General features: G+C 41.5%; 1 protein-coding gene and 1 pseudogene across 1 annotated transcript in view; both read left to right on the top strand.

Annotated features, from left to right (window-relative positions):
* Positions 1–21847, top strand: part of DTNBP1 (dystrobrevin binding protein 1) — a 129568-nt gene that overhangs the window by 99361 nt on the left and 8360 nt on the right. Inside the window, exon 7 of the mRNA XM_005873018.2 lies at positions 15953–16105. Within this exon, the coding sequence (XP_005873080.1) occupies positions 15953–16105 (153 nt within the window). The remainder of the gene's footprint in view (positions 1–15952; positions 16106–21847) is intronic.
* On the top strand, positions 4194–11896 carry LOC102261692 (annotated as a pseudogene).

Raw genomic sequence — 21847 nt, 5'->3', positions numbered from 1 at the left:
TTCATTATATTCCATAAATGAGTGAGATCATGTGATATTTATATTGCTCTGACTGGGATATTTCACTTAGCATAATGATCTCCAGTTCCATCCATGCTGTTGTAAATGGTAAGAATTCCTTCTTTTTTTTTACTGCAGTGTAGTATTCCATTGTGTAGATGTACCACAGTTTTTTTTTTTTTTTTTAATTAAATCTTTTTTGTTCAGGTTACATTTGTTCCTCTTTTTTTCCCCCCCCTGACTCCCCTCCTCCCAGTTCCCGCCCCACCCTCCGCCCTCACTCCCCACCCACTGTCCTCATCCATAGGTGCACGATTTTTGTCCAGTTTCTTCCCGCATCTCCCATTCCCCTTTCCCCCCCAAGAATAGTCAGTCCATTCCCTTTCTATGTCCCTGATTCATTATAATCACCAGTTCATTCTGTACATCAGATTATTTATTCACTTGGTTCTTAGATTCACTTGTTGATAGATGCATGTTTGTTGTTCACAATTTGTATCTTTACCTTTTTCTTCTTCCTCTTCTTAAAGGATACCTTTCAGCATTTCGTATAATACTGGTTTAGTGGTGATGAACTCCTTTAGCTTTTCCTTATCTGTGAAGCTCTTTATCTGACCTTCAATTCTGAATGATAGCTTTGCTGGATAAAGTAATCTTGGTTGTAGGTTCTTGGTATTCATCACTTTGAATATTTCTTGCCATTCCCTTCTGGCCTGCCAAGTTTCTGTTGAGAAATCAGCTGACAGTCGTATGGGTATTCCCTTGTAGGTAATTGAGTCTCTTTCTCTTGCTGCTTTTAAGATTCTCTCTTTGTCTTTTGCTCTTGGCATTTTAATTATGATGTGTCTTGGTGTGGTCCTCTTTGGATTCCTTTTGTTTGGGGTTCTCTGCGCTTCTTGGACCTGTAAGTCCATTTCTTTCACCAGGTGGGGGAAGTTTTCTGCCATTATTTCTTCAAATAGGTTTTCAATATCTTGCTGTCTCTCATCTTCTGGCACCCCTATTATTCTGATGTTGGTACGCTTGAAGCTGTCCCAGAGGCTCCTTACACTATCTTCGTATTTTCGGATTCTTTTTTCATTTTGCTTTTCCGGTTGGGTGTTTTTTGCTTCTTCGCATTTCAAATCTTTGACTTGATTCTTGCGCTCCTCTGGTCTGCTATTGGGTGTCTGTATAATATTCTTTATTTCAGTCCGTGTATGCTTAATTTCTAGTTGGTTCTTTATCATAGCATCGAGGGTCTCATTAGTTTTCGTGACTCTCTCCTCAAGTTTATTGACAGCTTCTAGCACATTTTTGCAAGCCCTCAAAATTGCGATTTTTAGCTCTATATCCTCCATTTCTGTCATGTTTTTTTGTCTCCGCATTTTTTATGCTTTCTTGGTGCACCCCCTAGTGGTCTTTGTGCGCAGTCTTGTTCTAGTTGAGCCTTGATTGTTGTAGTTAATACTAGAGGGATTTGACCACCAGGCCGACTGGCTGTGTGAATCAGCTGTGTCTGCCGCGGAAAACTTCTGTCCTCTGGGGAGGTGCTAATCTAGCCTTTGCCTGAGGCGATCCGGCAAATGGCTCTGCGCAGGGCTTGGGCGGGGCGGGCTCAACAGGGCGGGCGGAGGGAGCCGTTATGGTGCCCTCAGTCCTGTTCCCAGAGGCTCTGCTTCTCAGAACCCCCGGAACCGCTGCAAACCTCGGAGGGAAAGCTGCCTTCCAACTGATGCCAGACACTCCCGCTTCTCCCGTTTGGGTCCGAGTCCCCAGCGATTCGCCCGTATCTGGAGCTCAGAGTCTGAGACTCCCCCCTGACCGAAAACGACAACCGCGCTCTCAGCCACCAGCCCGCTTTGCGCGCGCACCTCCGCACCTGAGTTTTTTCCACACTGCGCCTCCTCTGAGCCTCGGTGTGCTGTTATTTTTCCTTCTAGTTGAAGAGTCTCTCCTCAGCCAGCCTTCCTGTGGTTCTGGGTGATGTCCGTTCCGTCTTTTAGTTGTATTTTTGAAGTGGTTGTTTGCGGCAGCAGTCTCTGGTGTTTACCTATGCCGCCATCTTGGTCGACCCCCTCAGAAAGTTTTAAAATCTTTTAATGCCTTAGGTTATCATTTGATTAGCTATTTAAACTGGTGAAGCTCAAAAATTTTGATTAATAAAAATTTCTGGTTGTAAAAATTCCAGTTAATAATAGATTTTACTATAGTATTGCTACATTAAAGTGGTATTTTAGGTTGTAAACAAATGAGCTATAAGGAATTATAGGCACATAGTAAGCATGCTTATTAAATGTACTGAATGATTAAATGCATAAATGGTATCACATAAGAATAAATAGAGAAATACATTCATACATTGAATATTTTTAAGTAATGAATTATTTAAGTTTGTAACATCACTAAAATCAGGAAAGTATTGAATATGTCAAAATACATCTTATGGTTATTGGGGAATATTTTGTGTATTTATAGAATCATCTGCTTATTTGAATTTTTAATTCTAAAGCCATATGATAACATTACAAAAATGTTATACCATTGAAAGCTAACAACTATCCACAATCTCACTGAATTAATGAAACTATATTTCCAGGAGTGCTTACTAGTTCTTCTTCTTATGATGAGTTACACATATCTGTCTTTTTATTCTTCTTTAACTTACTGTCATAAATATCTTGGTCATATTTATTGATAGCTACATTATGGTTCATCAAGTGGATGTGTCATTTAATGCAGAATGAGCTTCTTTATGTAGCTATCTCTTTTTTCTTGGATTATGTAATTAGCACATATCTTCAGAAGAGGCAGTATTAGGTAAAAGTATATGGATTTTTTAGTGGGTTTTGATACATGATATCAAATTACTTTCAAAGGGTCTTTTGACAATTTATACTATCACTAATATCTCACCTTACTCTTGTTATTATTGTTTATATATTGGCCAATATATAATTGGCCAAAAATGTTAGTTCATTTTTGGTAACATATAGGGCTGAACATTTTTTCTTTTCTGTGAATTATCTGTTTTTTTCTATAAAAAGGATATTATTCGAGTCTTAATTTTTTCCAACCGTTTTTTTCAAAATAATAGTCTTTTGCCACTTGTGCTAACTGTTTTTTTTAATCTGTCATTTCCCTTTCCATTGTATTTTTTTAAACGTGCAAGATTAGTGTTTGTGTTACATAAGATCTGTTGATCTTTGATAATCTCTTCAATAGCATGGAAGATCCTTCTGTTGGTAACTTTAAAGATTTAATTTGTTTTTTTAAAAATTTGCTCATATTTTATTTATTTTTTATTTTTTTAAAAATATATTTTATTGATTTTTTACAGAGAGGAAGGGAAAGGGATAAAGAGTCAGAAACATTGATGAGAGAGAAACATTGATCAGCTGCCTCCTGCACACCCCCCACTGGGGATGTGCCCACAACCAAGGTACACGCCCTTGACTGGAATCGAACCCGGGACCCTTCAATCTGCAGGCTGACGTTCTATCCACTGAGCCAAACCAGTCAGGCATCATATTTTATTTTTGATGCTCCATTATTTAATTTATCTGGTATGCTTTTAAATTTATTTTATAAAATTGGCCAGATTTTACAATACCATTTATTACTTTCTCATTTGTTCTGATATTTCCTTTCAGTTTAACATATGGTTGAGTCTATTTGGAGGATATTTCATTTTAATGATCTACCCATCTCTTCTTGTTTTCCATGATCTTTTAATTATTATTTTATGAAGTGTTTTAATATCTGGTAAGGCTAGGCTGCCCACCCCTCTAGCTTTTAAAAAAAAATATATCATCAAAGTTGTGATATCAGGATTACTGATATCACATTCTTTTCCATACCCCAAGGTCTTTGAAAAGTTGAAAAGAATTTCAGTTTTTTCATCAGATTTTTATATTTAACACTTTCAATTCTTTTGTTAATTTCTGTCGTATGTATAATTTTGATTCACATTATTTATTTTGTTGATGTTTCAAAGTGTGTTAGCATGTATTTGAGCAAAGTTTTCCTCAGTCATTTTGGGGTCCCTGGCTGGATCTAAAAATTAAACTGACAAATTAACAGGACAAAAGCATACAAATTTATGTAATATAAGTTTATGTGACATGGGGGCCTTCATAAGGAAATGAAGACCTGAAGAAACAGACCTGTGTATTGTTATGGGAGGTTGGATGGAGAATGCATAGTAGTGGAGGATGCCACAGGTGAAGGGGTATAAGGTGAGTGTAGAAAACTGGGTGGGCTTGGGGGAGGGGAGAGACTTAACAAGGTCCTTGTGCTCGGATCCTTCTCAGAGTCCCTCAGTTTTGGGGTAAAAATGCTCCTCTCCTCCGGATATGAGGATCCCCTGTTTCAGGGGAGAAAGGTTGCAGGAAGGAAGGAGTAATCTTGATTCTGCCATTTTCTCAGATTCCTTCAGCGTAAAATCTTCAGTATTCCAGGGTGCCATATTTTGGTATGGCATGTTCTGGACGCCATTATTCTTCACGTTTTTACATCTCTTCTGCATCTGTGTTGGCATACTGTCTCTCATATCTCACTTTGGGTGTGTTTACTTTTTTCTCTTAGGTTTTATTTTCCAGAATTTTATCTATTAGTTTAAATACAAATGTAATTTTATATTGTTTACATGAATGTCTAACTAAAAATGATCGGAAACCCTCTTTATGTTGTTTCTGGAAATGGAAAGGATGAGAACATACCCTTGGTTAGAGCTGGGGTTCAGGACAAAAAAAATCTATCTGATCACCTCGTTTTTGTCTGCTGCTGTATAAGCCACTGAGCCATTGAGCAGGGACTTAAGGGGTTCCACAGAATGGGATAGAGTTACTGTGGAGGTAACCCACCTAGGGTGCTTATCTGTCAACAGTAAAGATGACCACAGGTCATGCTTGTTTGTGATTATGCATTCCGTTGTTGCTGAAGGTTTTCCTTTTTAGATGATTTTGTTGATATTTTTAAGGGAGTTAAGGAGAGGCCATTTCTGTCATTTCTGTGAATTGTGCCAGCTCCCCATCTTACATTTCTTTCATTATTCATTCTATAAATATTTGTACAAAGTAAAAATCTGAAGTGGGTGCACAGTTATAGTTCACCTCGAGCAGTGGTTCTTAGTCTGATCCTTGGACCCCGCAGCATCGGCATCACCTGGGAGCTGGTTAGAAATGCAAATTCTCTGTCCCCCCAGTACTGAATCAGATATGCTGGGCATGGGGCCCAGCAGTCTATGTTCGTCAGCCGTTGAGGTGATTTTGATGCCACTAAAGGTTGAGACCACTGGCCTACTTTCTTTATTTATAACCCCTTTGAATGAATTCTTTAATAGCAGGTTTGTACTGATTTTCCAGAATCTTTCATGCAGTAATAAAAAAAATATATCTTGGGAGTTTGAAAGGATTCCTATAGAGATCTAAACCTCTTCTCTTCTCCCTCTTCCAAATAATTGTTATTGAGTAGGTCACAGTACCCTAAGTAAAATTCAGGGAAGTTTCAGATGTGACGTAAAACTTTTAGGAAATTGGCTGTTGTCTAAATATCCATAACACAGAGCTTCTAGCCTGAAATTTTTTAGTCCTACAGGAAAAAAAAAAAAAAAGGAAACCACCCAAAACATGGGGTAACACTTCGTAATTTATACAGCATTTTTATGTATTCTTTCTGGAAAAAGTACCTTCTGTCAACATATCACAGAATAGCACTTTCAAATGGAGTTGAACCAGTCCTTGGCCTGTGTGACTCATCCTATCCATTTGGTTATCTGTCGATCCCTGCAGGAAGTACAGCAGTCTCCATGCTACCTGAACGCATTCAAGGCCACTAAGCTCTGCTGCCAACTTCCCACCTTTAGCCTTGAACACGTTCAAAGATCATGAAGCCTCTGCCCACAGATTGAGTGCATTTCTCACTTATCCATTAACCTTAAGCTAATCATCCTTTGAGCAATAAAATGACCAGGAAAAGGAATACAAAAATACCTTCAGGTTTTTGTTAATAGTTACATTTAAATTTTTTTGAAATATCACTGTCAAATTCAAAAGGTCCTAAATTCCTTACTGCTAATCTGATGTTCATATAATTTTACCAAAACATAGACAGGATTTGGGATTACCTCTTCCTTCCTTAATGAAAGGTTAATAAAAATAGAAATGTAGTATTTAAGAACTGGACATGATCTTCTTATGGATATCATCCAACACCCCCTCCTTCCCCCTTAACCAATGGGCATCCGAGGCTAGAGACCCACAGCTACACCAGGTCATCTGGCCTGCCTTGTCCCTGCCAGAAAAGATAAGGTACAGTTCAGCATTTCTATCTTACTCTCTTCAGTAAACCTTGTACACATTGTGTTTCTGCAGTATCAATATGCTAATATTCTAGATAGTGGTCATTTCCTTCAGGGTAATTGACAGAAATTTTTAAAGTGTTCCAGAAGTTTAGATATTAGAATAGTGTTTGTTTCCTGTGACATGGGTTTAGGAAACAGCTGTTCAGTAGCTGCTCAGAACTTGGTGACGACGTCTCCTGAGGAGTTGCCATGAGCTCTTTGTTGTTTAAAAGTTATTTATTCTGACTGCCTGCAATTATTCTAAACCACCACACTTTAGGTAAGGACCATCCTTTCTTAGTTGCATGTAAAGGAAATAAAATAAGTACCATTTGGTTCTTGAGAAATGTGTGTAAGGGTTATTTGTGTGTGTGCATGTATGTGTGTTGGAGGAGGGTGAAGAAAACTTCTGTACAAAGTCATTTCACTTTCTTTTTAGAAATGTGTTTATTTTAGCATGCTCAGGAGAATTAATTTTTGAAGTACCAATTCTGAGGAATAAGGGCTCTATAATACTTGAGAATACTCATAGAAATAATATATGGTATAAAGTAATTTTAAGTCTGTCGTAGAGAGTAATTATTCATGAAAGCTAAATAGAAAACTTTAAAAACTGTGGAATCCTAGGGCACAGAAGTTGATATTTTAAAAATCTATATATAAAAACCCCAATTCTAGAAAAATGTTTTAGTGTATCTTTTTGGTCCGATCTGAGACAGCTTGTATTCATTTTTTAAGGTGGGAGCAAGAGGTTGTGTAGACTTTAAAAATGGTTGAGTTTGTATTATTTTGAAAACTAACTTAAGGCAGAAATAAAACATAGCTGTTAAATATAGTACAAGTGCAGAATTAGTGGGTTTTAAAATGAAGGAAATCTTGTTGCATTGTATATTTTTTCATTGTCTAACAAGTCCTCAGTTCCTGAATAGAATTTTTTAAATTAAATGTTTTACTATGTCCAAATGTAAAGAAAAGTAAAGTTATGGAAAAAAGAGAAATATCTCAAGGAACTAAAAGTACCTTTAGAAAAGAAGCAATAATTAAAATATATAAGAGGAAGTTGAAACTTGTTTCTAACAGACACACACTCTGGGGAAAAGAAGGGAGATAGGTAACAGATTCTTTGCATTACAGTTAGTAAGTCTCACCAGGTGCTGGCAGAGTGGGGGCACCCAGACAGGCATGGTGACGGGGATAGGAAATGGAACAGCCACTCCGAAAAAGAGTTTGGCTGTTCCTTTCCAAACCAAACAATGCACTTATCATATGACCCAGGAATTGCATTCTTGCACATTTATCTCAGAGAAAGGACTTATTTTCATTCAGGAACTAATATACTAATGTTCATAGCAGCTTTATTCAGAATAGCCGATAGTGAATGAATGGTTAAACAAACTGTGGCACATCTATACCATGAAATTCTATTTAGCAAGAAAAAGGAACAAATTGTTAGTGCATGCAACAACTTGGATGACCCTCAAGGAAATTTTGCTGAGTGAAAAAATGAAAGGGTATACACTTCATGATTCTATGTATGTAAAATGTGTGAAATAACATCCTATATAATAATCCTATATAATAAAAGGGTAATATACAAATCAACTGAACGGCAGAACCACTGGTCATTATGACGTGCATTGACCACCAGGGGGCAGACACTCAACGCAGGAGCTGCCCCGTGGTGGTCAGTGCGCTCCCATAGGGCTCATGGCTGGTGAGCGCAGCTGCAGTGGCAGGAGCCTGTCCCGCCTCCGCAGCAGCGCTAAGGATGTCCGACTACGAGAGGGTGCAGGCTGGGCTGAGGGACCCCCCCTCCCTCGAGTGCATGAATTTTGTGCACCGGGCCTCTAGTAATTATAGATTTGGAGAACAGGTTAGTGGTTAGGGAAAGGAGGGTATGGTTACAAGAAGGTGATCTGGGCAACTAAGATAGTACAGTTGAATGTCTTGATTGTGGTTGTTACACAAGACTGTACATAAAACATCCGAGGGCTCCCCTGCCTGGCCCCCAAACACACACAATGCATGTGTGACTAGTGAAGTCTGACTAAGCGCTGTGGAATGCACATGTGTCAGTTGTTTGGATTTTGATATTGTACCATCTTGTTTATACATAACATTGTGGAAGTTCAGGGTGGATGCACAGGACTACCCTATACATTTTTTTACAACATCCTCTGAACCTGTAATTGTTTCAAAGAAAAAAGTTAAAAACAGCAATTCTTCCAGTGATGGAAAAAAAAAAAGATTGAATATAGTAATTTCATCTAGTTCACGGAAAACAGAAAACCTGATGTATGTACACCCAAATGTTAAGTTGTGGACATCTATTTTTGGTGATTTCAGAGGACTTTTAAAAATTCTACCACACTAACAGATTTTGGTATTGTCTTTTAGAGGTCCTGTAGTTTGACAGCTGGTTAACAGTTAAGTTTTTATCAAAAACAGTTTGGAAAGTATTTGCTTATTGTTTGTATATAGAAATTTGTTTAGAAATTTACAGAGATTTTACATTTCTGCCTTGATCATGTCATATGTATCTTAGTATCACAAAAGTCATACTCTCCTACTCTCCAACAGTATAAAAACATCTGAACTCTAATATTTAAATCATAGGTTTTAAATTTATTCTTAGTCTGTTATTTATCTTGAATGAAAAGTTCTCTTAATCTTTAATATTATGAAAAGATTACCAAAATTTTTCTTAACTCATATTTAAATTTTATTGTTTCTCTTTTAACATTGAAGAGGTTCTCACTAACTCTTCTACTGGAGAGGGTTATCCTGGTTTTCCTCACATCACCTGTGCCCTTCCTCCCAGCAGCTGCGGGCCATTTTCAGGCCTAACACTTCACTGTCTTTTGCTACTTAGAGCAGTGGTGTTAAAGGCTTAGCTGTGGAATAGGTTGAAATGGTTCCTAAAATGAGCCTGATGGATTTTAAAAACTATTTCATATATTTTGTGGAACCCTTGTGCCCTATTAAAATTTATAATTGAGAATTGATTATGCCATCTTCACTGGTAATGGGATTTTGTTGTTGTTTTGAGTAATTTATCCATTTGAAATTGGTAGTGGTTGCTAAAGTGGAAGTTGCAGTCAGATAAAACTTGAGCAATGATCTGGAGTTGAAATAAAAGAGAAACAGACCTGGGTTGATAATGGAATTAAATGATTACTCCTGGCTCCTGGTAGAAAAACTACTGCAATTCTTTCATGTTTTTTTTTTTTAATCTTAAGGCTATGTTTTGCAGTTGTATAATTCTTTGTGTTTGTCTTGCTTTCCCCACTATAATAAATGACATCATAAATGCAAACAAGACATCATTTTTCCTTGTAGAAGATGTCCACAATTTGTATTTTTCTAGAGTCATTCTAAATTCACATGCTATTCACCCTCTAGATTTGAAATATTCCCTCAGATGTCCTTCCATCATTTTGCTATTCCCAAATGTGGTTGTTTCTTGGTGAAAACTGGGTTGGTGATTCCAGGACAAACAGCAGAATTAGAACATCCTCGTGCAGGCGTGCGGCTGAGGGTGAATCTTCCCGGCTGCTGAGCGGGACAGTGGTTCCGCCTTTGCTGTGTGCTCTTCCTCCAAGGCCTGAGCGTGGAGCTGGGAGTGTGACTGCTCACCGTGAGTCTCGCTCAGTGGCAGCTCTGAGGTGCAAGGAGCTCTGGAACAGTGTGCGCCCATATAGGGCAATTGAAGTATTTCAAACAAGTGTGTAAAGTGCTTTAAAACTTAAAACAATTGTTTTCTTCCTTTTTAAACAAATGTTATTTTGTTTTCTAATCCAAACCTCCCCTTTTGTGAGGTTGAGACATGATTAGAGTTCATTCCCATACTAAAAACCTAAGATAAAAAACCGTAGTACTGGTTGAGATCAGAATCTGGCAGGCGCAGTGACTCCTGGCCCACCACCCTAGAGTGGAAGGCCCAGTCCTGCTCCGATTTAAAATGAGTTAAAGAGGGTCACCTGGGTGAGGTACAGGGCCTGAGAGAGAAGGGGCTGCTTTGGCGTTGGCTGGGCTGTGGGCCTCACCATTCAGGCCTCACCCAAGGTCTGCAGTCTCCTGAACCCAGCAGCCATCTATGCCAATAATGAGATCAGCCTGCATGATGTCGAGGTCTATGGCTTCCACTATGACTACATGCTGGCCCAGTACGCAGACTCACTGCATCCAGAGATGTTCAGTGCCTCCTGGGACATCCTGATTGAGCACTGCAAGTACCCAGAGGGCATTCGGAAGTATGACTACAATCCCAGCTTTGCTATCCGTGGCCTCCACTATGACATTCAGAAGAGCCTTTTGATGAAGATTGTTGCCTTCCATTATGTGCAACTGGGAACAGCCTAAAGGGGCCTGCAACCTGTGCCAGATGAGGAGGTGATCGACCTGTATGGGGGAACCCAGCACATCCCACCCTACCAGATGAGCGACTTCTATGGCAAGGGTCTCTCCATCAAGCAGTTCATAGACATCTTCTCGCTGCCACAGATGCCACTGCTCTCCTGCGTGGTGGGTCACTTCTTGGGCCATGGCCTGGAGTTTGACCAAGCGCACCTCTACAAGGATGTAACGGATGTCATTTGAGATGTGCACGTGAAAGACCTGAGGTACCAGTGGATTGAGCGGGACATGGAGAAGTACATCCTGAGAGGGGATGAGACATTCACTGTCCTGAGCCGCCCGGTGGACCATGGGAAACAGTTGTTCCTCATCACCAACAGCCCTTTCAGTTTCGTGGACAAGGGGATGCGGCACATAGTGGGTCCCGACTGGCGCCAGCTGTTTGATGTGGTCATCATACAGGCGGACAAGCCCAGCTTCTTCACCGACCTGCGCAAGCCGTTCAGAAAATGTGATGAGAAGGGCTCGCTCCAATGGGACCACATCACTAGCTTGGAAAAGGGCAAGATCTGTCGGCAGGGAAACCTGTTTGACTTCCTGTGTCCCACAGAATGGCACGGCTCCTGTATGCTCTACTTTAGAGACTATCTCTTCAGTGACCTGGAGGACCTCATGCTGTGACACGGCTGGCGCACAGGTGCCATCACCCCTGAGCTGGAGTGTGAGATCCGCATCATCTACACGGAGCAGTACAGGCACTCGCTAATGTGGCAGCAGGTACTCCCGGGGCTGCTGCAGCACACGCAGACCTACCAGGATGCCGAGTCATGGCAGGTGCTGGCTTTCTCGATGAAGGAGCGGCAGGAGTTGAGGTGTATCACCAAGGCCCTGTTCAACACTCAGTTTGGGAGCATCTTCCACACTTTCACAACCCCACCTACTTCTCAAGGTGCCTCATGTGCTTCTCTGATCTGGCCTCCCTCAGCTGCCTGCTCAACTACTGCATGGACTTCACCTTGTACCCGTGCCGTCTGCCCCTGCAGCAGGAGGCGCCACTCCTGGATGGACTAGCTCTGCACCGACTGCATGAAGACACCCTTCCTCAGTGACATGGCCCACATCCGCTGAGGACACCTTTATCGTAGATAACAGGCCCCAGCCCTCCTGCCCCGCCCACTCTGGGCAGCATCTGTCCAGATGGGCAATAAAGTGATCTCACTCCCAAAAACAAAAACAGTAGGACTTACGATTGAGAAACATGAGAGAACTGAACTGAAGCAGAAGTCTTGAGAAGAATGAAAGTTTCCAAGTTACATAAGTATATTTTATAGAAAATCTTAATTCAATTCAAACAGCATATTCTTTCATGAAAATCCCTCTGATGCTTTCTACATGGATCTTTGTTTTGGAGCTGCTTATTCTGGAATTGTCTTTTAAAAGGTTAGTTGGCCTTTGTGTGCAGTGTTTGAAGCATACCTAATCTGCTTCAGGGCTGGCTATCGCCTGCACGTGAGGCGTGTAGCAGGCAGGCTGCCGGCTGAAGGGAGACAAAGGGAAAGCCGTCCTCTCAGTCCTCTTCTTTCTGCTCTTGGGAGCACACTCTGATATTCCTTGCATATTTATTAAGGGCACCGAGAGGTAACTAACTCTGAAGTGTCTGGTTCCTGGTAATGCTTCAAATCATTTCCTTTTTAAGAATCTGCTGTTTTAAATAGTGCTGATATTAACATTAGCTGTCAGCTATTGGTCAGTGCCGTGTGTCACCAACAATGTGTTACCTCATGTAATTCTGCCAACAATCTTATGAAATAGGTCTTTTTACCTTTCCTGTACAGAGGAGGAAGTTGAGACACAGAGAGATTAAGTTAATTCTAGCCAGTAATAGATGTCTGGCCTGGGCTTCTCTGGAAGCAGAGCCCGAGATGAGGATTTTGCTGCAGGAAGTTTGTTTGGGAGGTGATCCCAGGAAGCAGGAGCAAGAGAGCAGAGAGAGCGAGCAAGGAAGAAAGTTAATAAACGGATGGATTATTCAAGTTGCTGCCACAGCCGAGGGTCTGCAGCTCTACCAGGACCTCTGAGTTGTGTTCAGATGACTTCTAGAGTCATCCACCCAAAGGATGGGAGACTGTGCTGTGGTACACTGACTTCTGTCAGCCTTCGGGTGAAAGCCGCCTTCATTCCCCAGAACTTGTTATGGTGGCTTTTCCGTTCCAGGATTCAGAGAATACTCCGACCAGAAAGTCATATAGGTACACAGGCATGGCCTTGCAGTGGGGCCTCTGGGCATATGAAGGAGGTCCCACAGAGCTGCCTTCCGGAGTTGCAGCTGAAATCAGAGGTAGGCTGAGGGAGGGATGTGGTGTGAGGCACCAGAAGCGCCTGCTAAAAGGGATAAGACCCCAGCCCCACTGACTGATTCAGAACCTGTGCTCTTTTCAGGTTACATCTCCCTATAAACAAAGATATGAGGTGCATGTATAAGTTAGGGTGGTGTGGAAATATAGAATGCACATCATCAGTCTTATACCTAGAATTACATGTCCTTGGGAAGATTTACTTTCCTGTTGTGTTGCTTTGGTTAATGATAAACTTATATTTCTTGCATGTATGTAGATTACAATAGAAGAATGCCCAGAATATTCTAAGTATTGGGTACTATGACCAGTTTGGAATAAAAATATACTCCATTATTGAGTTTTTAAGATACATCATGCCTACAGGATTTTATAAAACTCAGAGTTGTGAAGTGTGATGTTGAGTGTGGGTGTAAGGCAATGACTAAGGCAGATCAGCCATATGGAGCTTGCCGATCATTGTACATACTGCTATGGTGTGTTTTTTGTTGTTTAAAAAAATTTCTTGGTAGCATCCTAGAGTTTTTCATTGAGATATAATCGATATATAACATTGTGTAAGTTTAAGGTGTACAACATGTTGATTTGTTGTATTTATATATTGCAATATAAATACCACCGTAGAGTTAGCAACACCTCCATCACTTCACATAATTATCCTATATAATAAAAGACTAATATGCAAATTGACCGAATGGCCAAATGACCGGTCACTGTGACACGCACTGACCACCAGGGGGCAGATGCTCAATGCAGGAGCTGCCCTCTGGTGGTCAGGGCGCTCCCACAGGGGGAGCGCTGCTCAACCAGAAGCTGGGCTCAAGGCTGGCAAGTGCAGCAGCAATGGCGGGAGCCTCTCCAACCTCCGTGGCAGTGCTAAGGATGTCTGCTGGCTTAGGCCTGCTCCCCGCTGTCAGTCGGACATCCCCTGAGGGCTTAAGGGTTAAGGGACCACCCCCCCCCCAGTACATGAATTTCATGCACCGGGCCTCTAGTCTTTTATAACACAATATTGTTGACCATCATCACAGTGCTGTGCATTAGGTCCCCAGGACTTACTCATCTTCTAACTGCAAATCTATACCTTTTGACCAACATTTCCCCCATTCCCCCACCACCCAGCCCCTGGTAACCACCAGTCTACTTTGTTTCTAAGAGTAGATTTTTTAGATTCTACATATAAGTGATATCATACAATATTTGTCTTTGTCTGACTTATCTCAGTAAAGTGCCTTCAAGACCCATCCATGGGTTGTCGCAGATGGTAGGATTTCCTTCTTCCTCATGCTGACTGATACTACGTTGTGTATAAACACATCTTCATTATCCATTCATCCAGTGACACTCAGGCTCTCTCTGTGCCTTGGCTACTGTGAATAATGCAGTCAACATGGGGGTGCAGATATCTTTTAAATATCCCCTTTTTATTTCCTTTGGCTAAATACCCAGAAGTGGGGTGGCTGGATCATATAGTAGATCTATTTTTAATTTTTTGAGGAACCTTCATATTGTTTTCCATAGTGGCTGCACCAATTTACAGTACCACCAAGAATGTACAAACATTCCCTTTTCTTCACATCCTTGCCAACTTATTTCTTGTCTTTTTTGATAACCATTCTAACAGGTGTGAGGTGATATCTCATTATGGTTTTGATTTGCATGTCCCTGATGATTAGTGATGTTGAATATCTTACCTTGTACCTGTTGGCCATTTGTATGTCTTCTTTGGAAAAATGTCTATTCAGATCCTCTATGCATTTTAATTAGGTTTTTTGTTTTTGTTTTTTTGAGTTCTAATATCCCAAAGTTGTTGACACTCTCCAGAGATGAGCCTGAGGGGAGAGTGTCTTGGGTAAAATTATTTTACTGTGTTTTGGGCCCTATGTTTATCCCAGGACAGTAAGGTAGCTGAGACTTTGTTCTCCTGCCAAACTCATCCAAGCACAGTGTCTGCCACAGGGTAGGTGTTGCACAGTATTTGTTTAAGGTAAAGAACTCAAGTTGTTCTCTCTTTCATTCTCCAGCTAGTCAGATTTGGGCAGGGCTCATTTGGAGTATCCTATACTGCTGCAGAATGAATCACTACAACCACAGCTTAAAACAGCACAAATTAGCTCATCGTCTATAGGTCAGAAGTCAGGGTCTGGTGTGACGACTAGGTTCTCTGCTCAGGGTCTCCCAGGCTGAAATGGGTGTCAGCCAGGCTGAGGTTTGTTTTCTTACTTCCTCAGCCCTGCCTTGAAGGATCACTGCTCATTTTAATTATACAATTCTTTCACATTATTTCATTTAAGTTCCACATTCATATTGGATTAATATTTCTGTCCTAAATTTTCAGATGAGTAATGTACGGTTCAGAAAGGTTAACTGACTTAGATTGCACAGTTAATAAACAGCAAAGCCTTTTCTACTAGTCCACAATAGCTAGATTGTTGCTCTTTAAGAAACATTGAGTTCTTCCTGTGACCCGGCTCTGAGCGAGGTGATAAGATATTAAAAGGAATAACATGATCACAGTTCTCCAGGAAGTCCAAGTCTTTACCGGTTGTACTGTGATGCATGTGAGCTACAGAAGTTTGCTCACAATGTTATGGAAACCACAGGATGGAACACAAATTCTACTTGAGTTGAGGGATTAACTGAGAAGTCAGTCTTGAAAGACGAACATCTCTTCTGGGGAGAGTGGGAGATGTGGGTGGGAAGGTCATTCCAGGCAGAGGAACAGCATGAGCAAAGGTGGCAGGAACAGTGCAGCCGACTGGGAGGGAGGAGTGATTGTATTGCAGTCAGGACACCCTCCAGAGTTTGAGAAGCAGAGTTTGACACTATCAGCTTAGAGGGTAGATGTGAGTAGGTATTTATACCCACTTTCTATCTCAGTTTCTTCTCAACTCTGACCCAAATTATTCTGTTTCCTTAGCGGAACTAGATGCCGAGCACGCCCAGAAGGTCCTGGAAATGGAACACACCCAGCAAATGAAGCTGAAGGAGCGGCAGAAGTTTTTTGAGGAAGCCTTCCAGCAGGACATGGAGCAGTACCTTTCCACAGGCTACCTGCAGATAGAGAGGCGAGGCAAGTGGCGGGCTTCTTGAGTGTGTGCAGATGGTGTCGTGTGCACCCCCGAAGTGGGGTGTGGTGTAAAGTCCTCCAAAATCAGACTGGATGCAGCATATTTGTCTTGCCATTGTTTTTGCCTCTTTCTATAGTTCTGGGCTTTAGTTGAAGATATTTAGAAAACATAAAATATGTTAGTGAAAAAAAGACAAGAAGCATTACCCATATTATACAACACAGAATAATTCCTAGTACTGTTTTAAAATGGTTCTTTCTAGTCTCCGTGTGTGAGTCTATATAATTGGTATCAAACTGTACATATATCTGGCTTTATATCTACTTTTTCTTAATACTGTGTGGGATCTTTCCCCTGTTATTATTAAAACTTCTTTGAAAGATGTTTTAAAACCTGTATCTTTGTTGTCAGGGTGAATCTAGTTGAACTGTAACTGTGCTGTGATGAACATCTAGATGCATGAATGTTAGGCTGCATCTCATAGCTCCCAAGAGCAAACTGAGTAGCAGAGAAATGAAGTACCAGCTCCTCCATCAGCCTCTCCTTCCCAAGACCTGGTAGTGGTGGGGGCAGCAGGAAGCATTGGGCAGCTTACATTTATCTCTCAGGTGGGCGAGAGGGCCGGAGCAGCCTCCCAGTCCCAGACAGTGTGGAGAAGTGCCCAGAGCTTCCCCGACTACCTGCCTTTCTGTCCCCCTGGGCATCTCACCTCTGGAAACCCCTCTCCTTCCCAGATATCTCTGTGCTGGCTGTGGATGTTGTTCTCTATACAGACCCTCACCACAGCCCCCAGTTTATCTCTGTTACCCTCACTCTGTTCCTGGTCAGTCAGCTCTGTGTCCACCCCAGGAGAGGTTTAAAGAAATCAAAGAACCAGGAAGGAAAATAATGTAGGAAAAACAAAACAGTAATATGTGAATGGTCAGAATGCACTGAAGACTGCATTATCTAGACAATGCTTTTTATTTTTTTAAAATAAACCTTTATTGTTGAAATATTATATATGTTCCCTTTTTCCCCCCATTGACCCCCTCCAGTCCTCCCTGCCCCTACCCCAGGTCTTCAGCTCCCTATTGTCCGTGTCCATGGGTTATGCATATATACATACAAGGTCTTTGGTTGATTACCTCCCACCCACCCACCTCCCCCACTTTCCCTCTGAGGTTCCACACTCTGTTCCATGCTTCCATGTCTCTGGATCCATTCCATTCATCTGTTTATTTTGTTACTTAGATTCCACATATGAGTGAGATCATGTGATACTTGTCTTTCTCTGACTAACTTATTTTACTTAGCATGATACTCTCCAGGTCCCTCCATGCTGTCTCAAAGGGTAAGAGATTCTTCTTTTTTACTGCTGCATAATATTCCATGGTATAAATGTACCACAGCTTTTTTATTCACTCATCTACTGATGGGCACCTGGGCTGTTTCCAGATCTTAGCTATTATAAATTGTGTTGTTACGAGCATAGGGGTGCATACATTCTTTCTGATTGGTGTTCTGGAATTCTTAGGATGTATTCTTAGAAGTGGGATCACTGGATCAAATGGCAGTCCATATGTAATTTTTTTAGGAAACTCCATATTGTTTTCCATAATGGTTGCACCAGTCTGCATTCCCACCAGCAGTGCATGAGGATTCCCTTTTCTCCACATCCATGCCAGCACTTCTCATTTGTTGATTTATTGATGGTAGCCATTCTGACAGGTGTGAGGTGATACCTCATTGTCATTTTAATTTGCATCTCTTTGACGATCAGTGACTTCGAGCATTTTTTCATATGTCTCCTGGCCATCTGTATGTCCTCTTTGGAGAAGTGTCTGTTTAGGTCCTTTGCCTATTTTTTAATGGGATTGTTTTTCTTACTTTTGTTAAGTTGTATAAGTTTCTTAAATATTTTGGATATTAACTCTTTATTTGATGTATCATTGCCAAATATGTTCTCCCATACAGTGGGCTCCCTTTTCAATTTGTTAATGGTTTCTTTTGCTGTGCAGAAGCTATTTATTATGATGTAGTGCATTTGTTTATTTTCTCCTTAGTTTCCTTTGCCTTAGGAGATCGATCTATAAACATATTGCTATGAGAGTGTATGAGATTTTGTTGCCTATGGCTTCTTCTACAATTTTTATGGTTTCACGACTAACATTTAAGTCTTTTATCCATTTTGAGTTTTTTCTTGTGTATGGTGTAAGTTGGTGGTCTAGTTTCATTTTTTTGCATGTATCTGTTCAATTTTCCCAACACCATTTATTGAAGATAAATGTCTTGACTCCATGGTATGCTCTTGTTTCCTTTATCAAATAGTAATTGAGCATAATGGCTTGGGTCAATCTCTGGGGTCTCTGTTCTGTTCCATTGGTCTATATGTCTGTTTTGTGCTAGTACCAGGCTGTTTTGATTACAGTGGCTGTATAGTATAACTTGAAATCTGGTATTGTGATTCCTCTAACTTTGTTTTTCTTAAGATTGCTGCAGCTCTTTGAGGTTTGTTTTTATTCCATATAAATTTTGGAGTATTTGTTCTAGTTCTGTGAAGTATGCTGTTGGTATTTTAATAGAGATTGCATTGAATCTGTAGATTGCCTTGGGCAGTATGGACATTTTAATGATGTTGATTCTACCAATCCATGAACACAGTATATTTTTCCACTTGTTTATATCTTCTTCTGTCTCTTTTTTCAACATCCTGTAGTTTTCTGAGAACAGGTGTTATGCCTCCTTGGTTAAGTTTATTTCTAAGTATCTTCATTTTGTTGTTGTTGTTGCAATGGTAAATGGGATTGTTTGTTTAGTTTCTTTTTCTGAGAATTCATTATTGGTATATAAAAAGCCATTGATTTTTTGGGTGTTGATTTTATATCCTGCTACATTTCCAAATTCATTTATTAACTCTAGTAGTATTTTGGTGGGGTCTTTAAGGTTTTCTATGTACAATATCATGTCATCTGTGAATAATGAGAGTTTTTCTTCTTCTTTGCCAATTTGGATGCTTTTATTTCTTCTTCTTGTCTGATCATTGTGGCTAGGACTTATAGTACTATGTTGAATAAGAGTGGTGAAAGCAGACATCCCTGTCTTGTTCCTGTTCTTAGTGGAAATGGTTTTAGTTTTTGCCCCCATTGAGTATGATGTTTGCTGTAGGTTTGTCATATATGGCCTGTTTGGATTTGTGACTATGTATTAGGTAATCTACTATGCCTCTCAATCTCTAGTGCAGGATGGTGTCAAAAGCTGTCTGACTAATTAGATCAGGCAAAGACTCAAAGCCTCCAGAAACCACCTGTGGCTGCAGACTGATAGAATTCCTCTTGATCTGCCCTCAGGCAATCATCCACAGGTGTAGTAAGAGTTTTCTTCAACAGGGTGGAGTAATTGTTTCTGCCTGGAGGCTAATTGTTATTCTCAGTCTCATAAGGGGCAAGGAGTTTTCCAATAGGGTGGGTCAGCTGTCTTCCCCCCAGGCAATGCCACCTGCATAGCAATTGTCTGCCTGAGAAAGAGACCTCTGCAGCTTGAGGGAATGGCTCAGCACAGGAAACTAGGGTGTCTGCCTTCTGAGCTCTTACCCCAGAGCCCTCGATCCTGGCTTCTGCTCACCCAGCTCCAGACCACTTTGCTGTTCCTCTTTCAGAGCACAAGATGGGTGGCTCCACAGGGAATTTTATGCATTGGCCCTTCAAGAGGGTGCCTGAATTTCTAGCCCTCTCTCCCTAGCAGACAGCAACCCCATTGCTTTTCACAGCCAGATATTATGTGCGTAGCCTTCTCAGTTCTGTTGCTCTCTGCTAGGGGGTCCAGCTGGGGAATTAGACCCAGAGTTCTCAGTGGCAACCCCCCACAGCTGAGATATCCCTCCAGAACTTCAGCTGCTGCCTGTGGGCGCCCAGCCAGCCCTTTTGTGCCTCTGCCTCTCCTACCAGCCTCTATGTGGTCTCCACTTTTGGTCCTCAGTTATCAGGGTTCTCTCCAGCAAGTCTTCTGTTGATTATTCAGGAAGTTTTTTTCTGTACTTTAGTTATAATTCCAGTTTGGACCTGGGAGCATATCCATGCAGCATCCAGTTACTCCATTGCCATTTTAATCTCCAGCAATGCTTTTTAAACCCACAGTATGGATCTGAAGTTTAATTTCTTTATCTCAGTCAGCTCTCCCTCTCTGTACTCCACTGACCTAGAATCTTCATCTAGAAAAGTCAGCCTGTTTCCTCAGAGTATGTGCAGTGTTCAGCTTCCTTAGTGTTTGGTGATTTGCTTCACAGATTTGTGCCGTCATGGGCAGGAGCTGAGAAGGACATTGTCCTAGTCAATTCAAGCTGCCATAACAAATACCACAGACTGCGTGTGGCTGAAACAATGGAATTTTATTTCTCACAGTTCTGGAGGCTGGAAGTCCTAGACCAAGGTCCTGGCTGATTTGGTTTCCTGCCAGAGTCCTCTTCCTGGCTTGTAGCTCATTGTTCTCACATGATGGAGAGAGAGCATCTCTCTGGTGTCTCAGGAGGGTACTAATCCCATTCTGAGGGCCCCACCCTTGACCTCATCTAAACCTAATCATGTCCCAAAGGCCCTACCTCCAAGTACCATCACAAGGAGGGTTAGGGCTTAAACATACAAATTGAGGGGAGCACAAACATTCAGCCCATTCAGTTACAGACAGCCTGGAAAATTTGACCAAATTTGAGCACAATGAGACATTACATCAAGAGCAGGTGGGACAATGAAGAGAACAGGAATAGAAATTGTTATTGCTAAACACTTTAATGCTACCCTCATTCAGTTTAGTGCAGCAGACGTTTCCTGAGCGCCTGCTAACTGTTCAGCACACTCCTCGGCCCAGAGGAGGCGAAGAGAAAATAGAAGTGTCTCTTAAGAAGCTCCTGTTCTCAGGGAGACCCATGAACACCCCAGTGGGCTGAGAGAAGCATGACAGGTTCAGAGCCTATTTCTGTTTGGCAGACGGGCTGGTTGTGATGCAGGGCCCTAGGACCAGTGCAGTGGTTCTGGGCAGGAATGTGCTCATCACCGCATGTTGAGCAGGCAGCCGCTAAACATTAAGGAATTGAATTGTTTTTTGGTTTGGAGCTCTTAAAACAATAATTTTCGTCAAGTTTAAAAAAGTATTGGGCTCATTTTTTTTAAGGTAAAAAAAAATGGAGTCAGGTATATGTTGCCAATATGTGTGGTTTTGGAAGTATTAAAGAAGAAAATGAGGATGTGGGTGTTTTAGCTTTCTGCTTCAGCTAGAGTTGTAAAGACATACACAAATGACAAACATCATGTCCATGTCCCTGCAGCTTATTCAAACCCATCCCTGAGACGCCCAGCCTGGCGAGTCACATGTTCCTTTCTTACCTTGTGTTCATCTCCAGGGATGAACGTTTAATTTAGAGGAATCAATCAAGATAAAAAATCACGTCCAACCGGCATGGCTCAGTGGTTGAATGTTGCCTATGAACCAGGAGGTCACGGTTCAACTCCAGTCAGGGGACATGCCCAGGTTGCCAGCTCGATCCCTGGTGTAGGTGTGCAGGAGGCAATCAATCAGTGATTCTCTCCCATCATTGACGTTTCTATCTTTCTCTCCCTCTCTTATATATATACTAGAGGCCCGGTGCACAAAAATTTGTGCACTGGTGGGGGAGGGGTCATGGGAGGGGGTGTCCCTCAGCCCCACTTGTGCCCTCTCACAGTCTGGGACCCCTCGGGAGATAACCACCTGCTGGCTTAGGCCCGCTCCCC

This window comes from Myotis brandtii, unplaced genomic scaffold (genome assembly GCF_000412655.1).
Source record: "Myotis brandtii unplaced genomic scaffold, ASM41265v1 scaffold398, whole genome shotgun sequence".
Classification (NCBI taxonomy): Eukaryota; Metazoa; Chordata; class Mammalia; order Chiroptera; family Vespertilionidae; genus Myotis; species Myotis brandtii.
The sequence above is the reverse complement of the archived record's forward strand: the minus strand, read 5'-3'. Positions and strand labels throughout refer to the sequence as shown.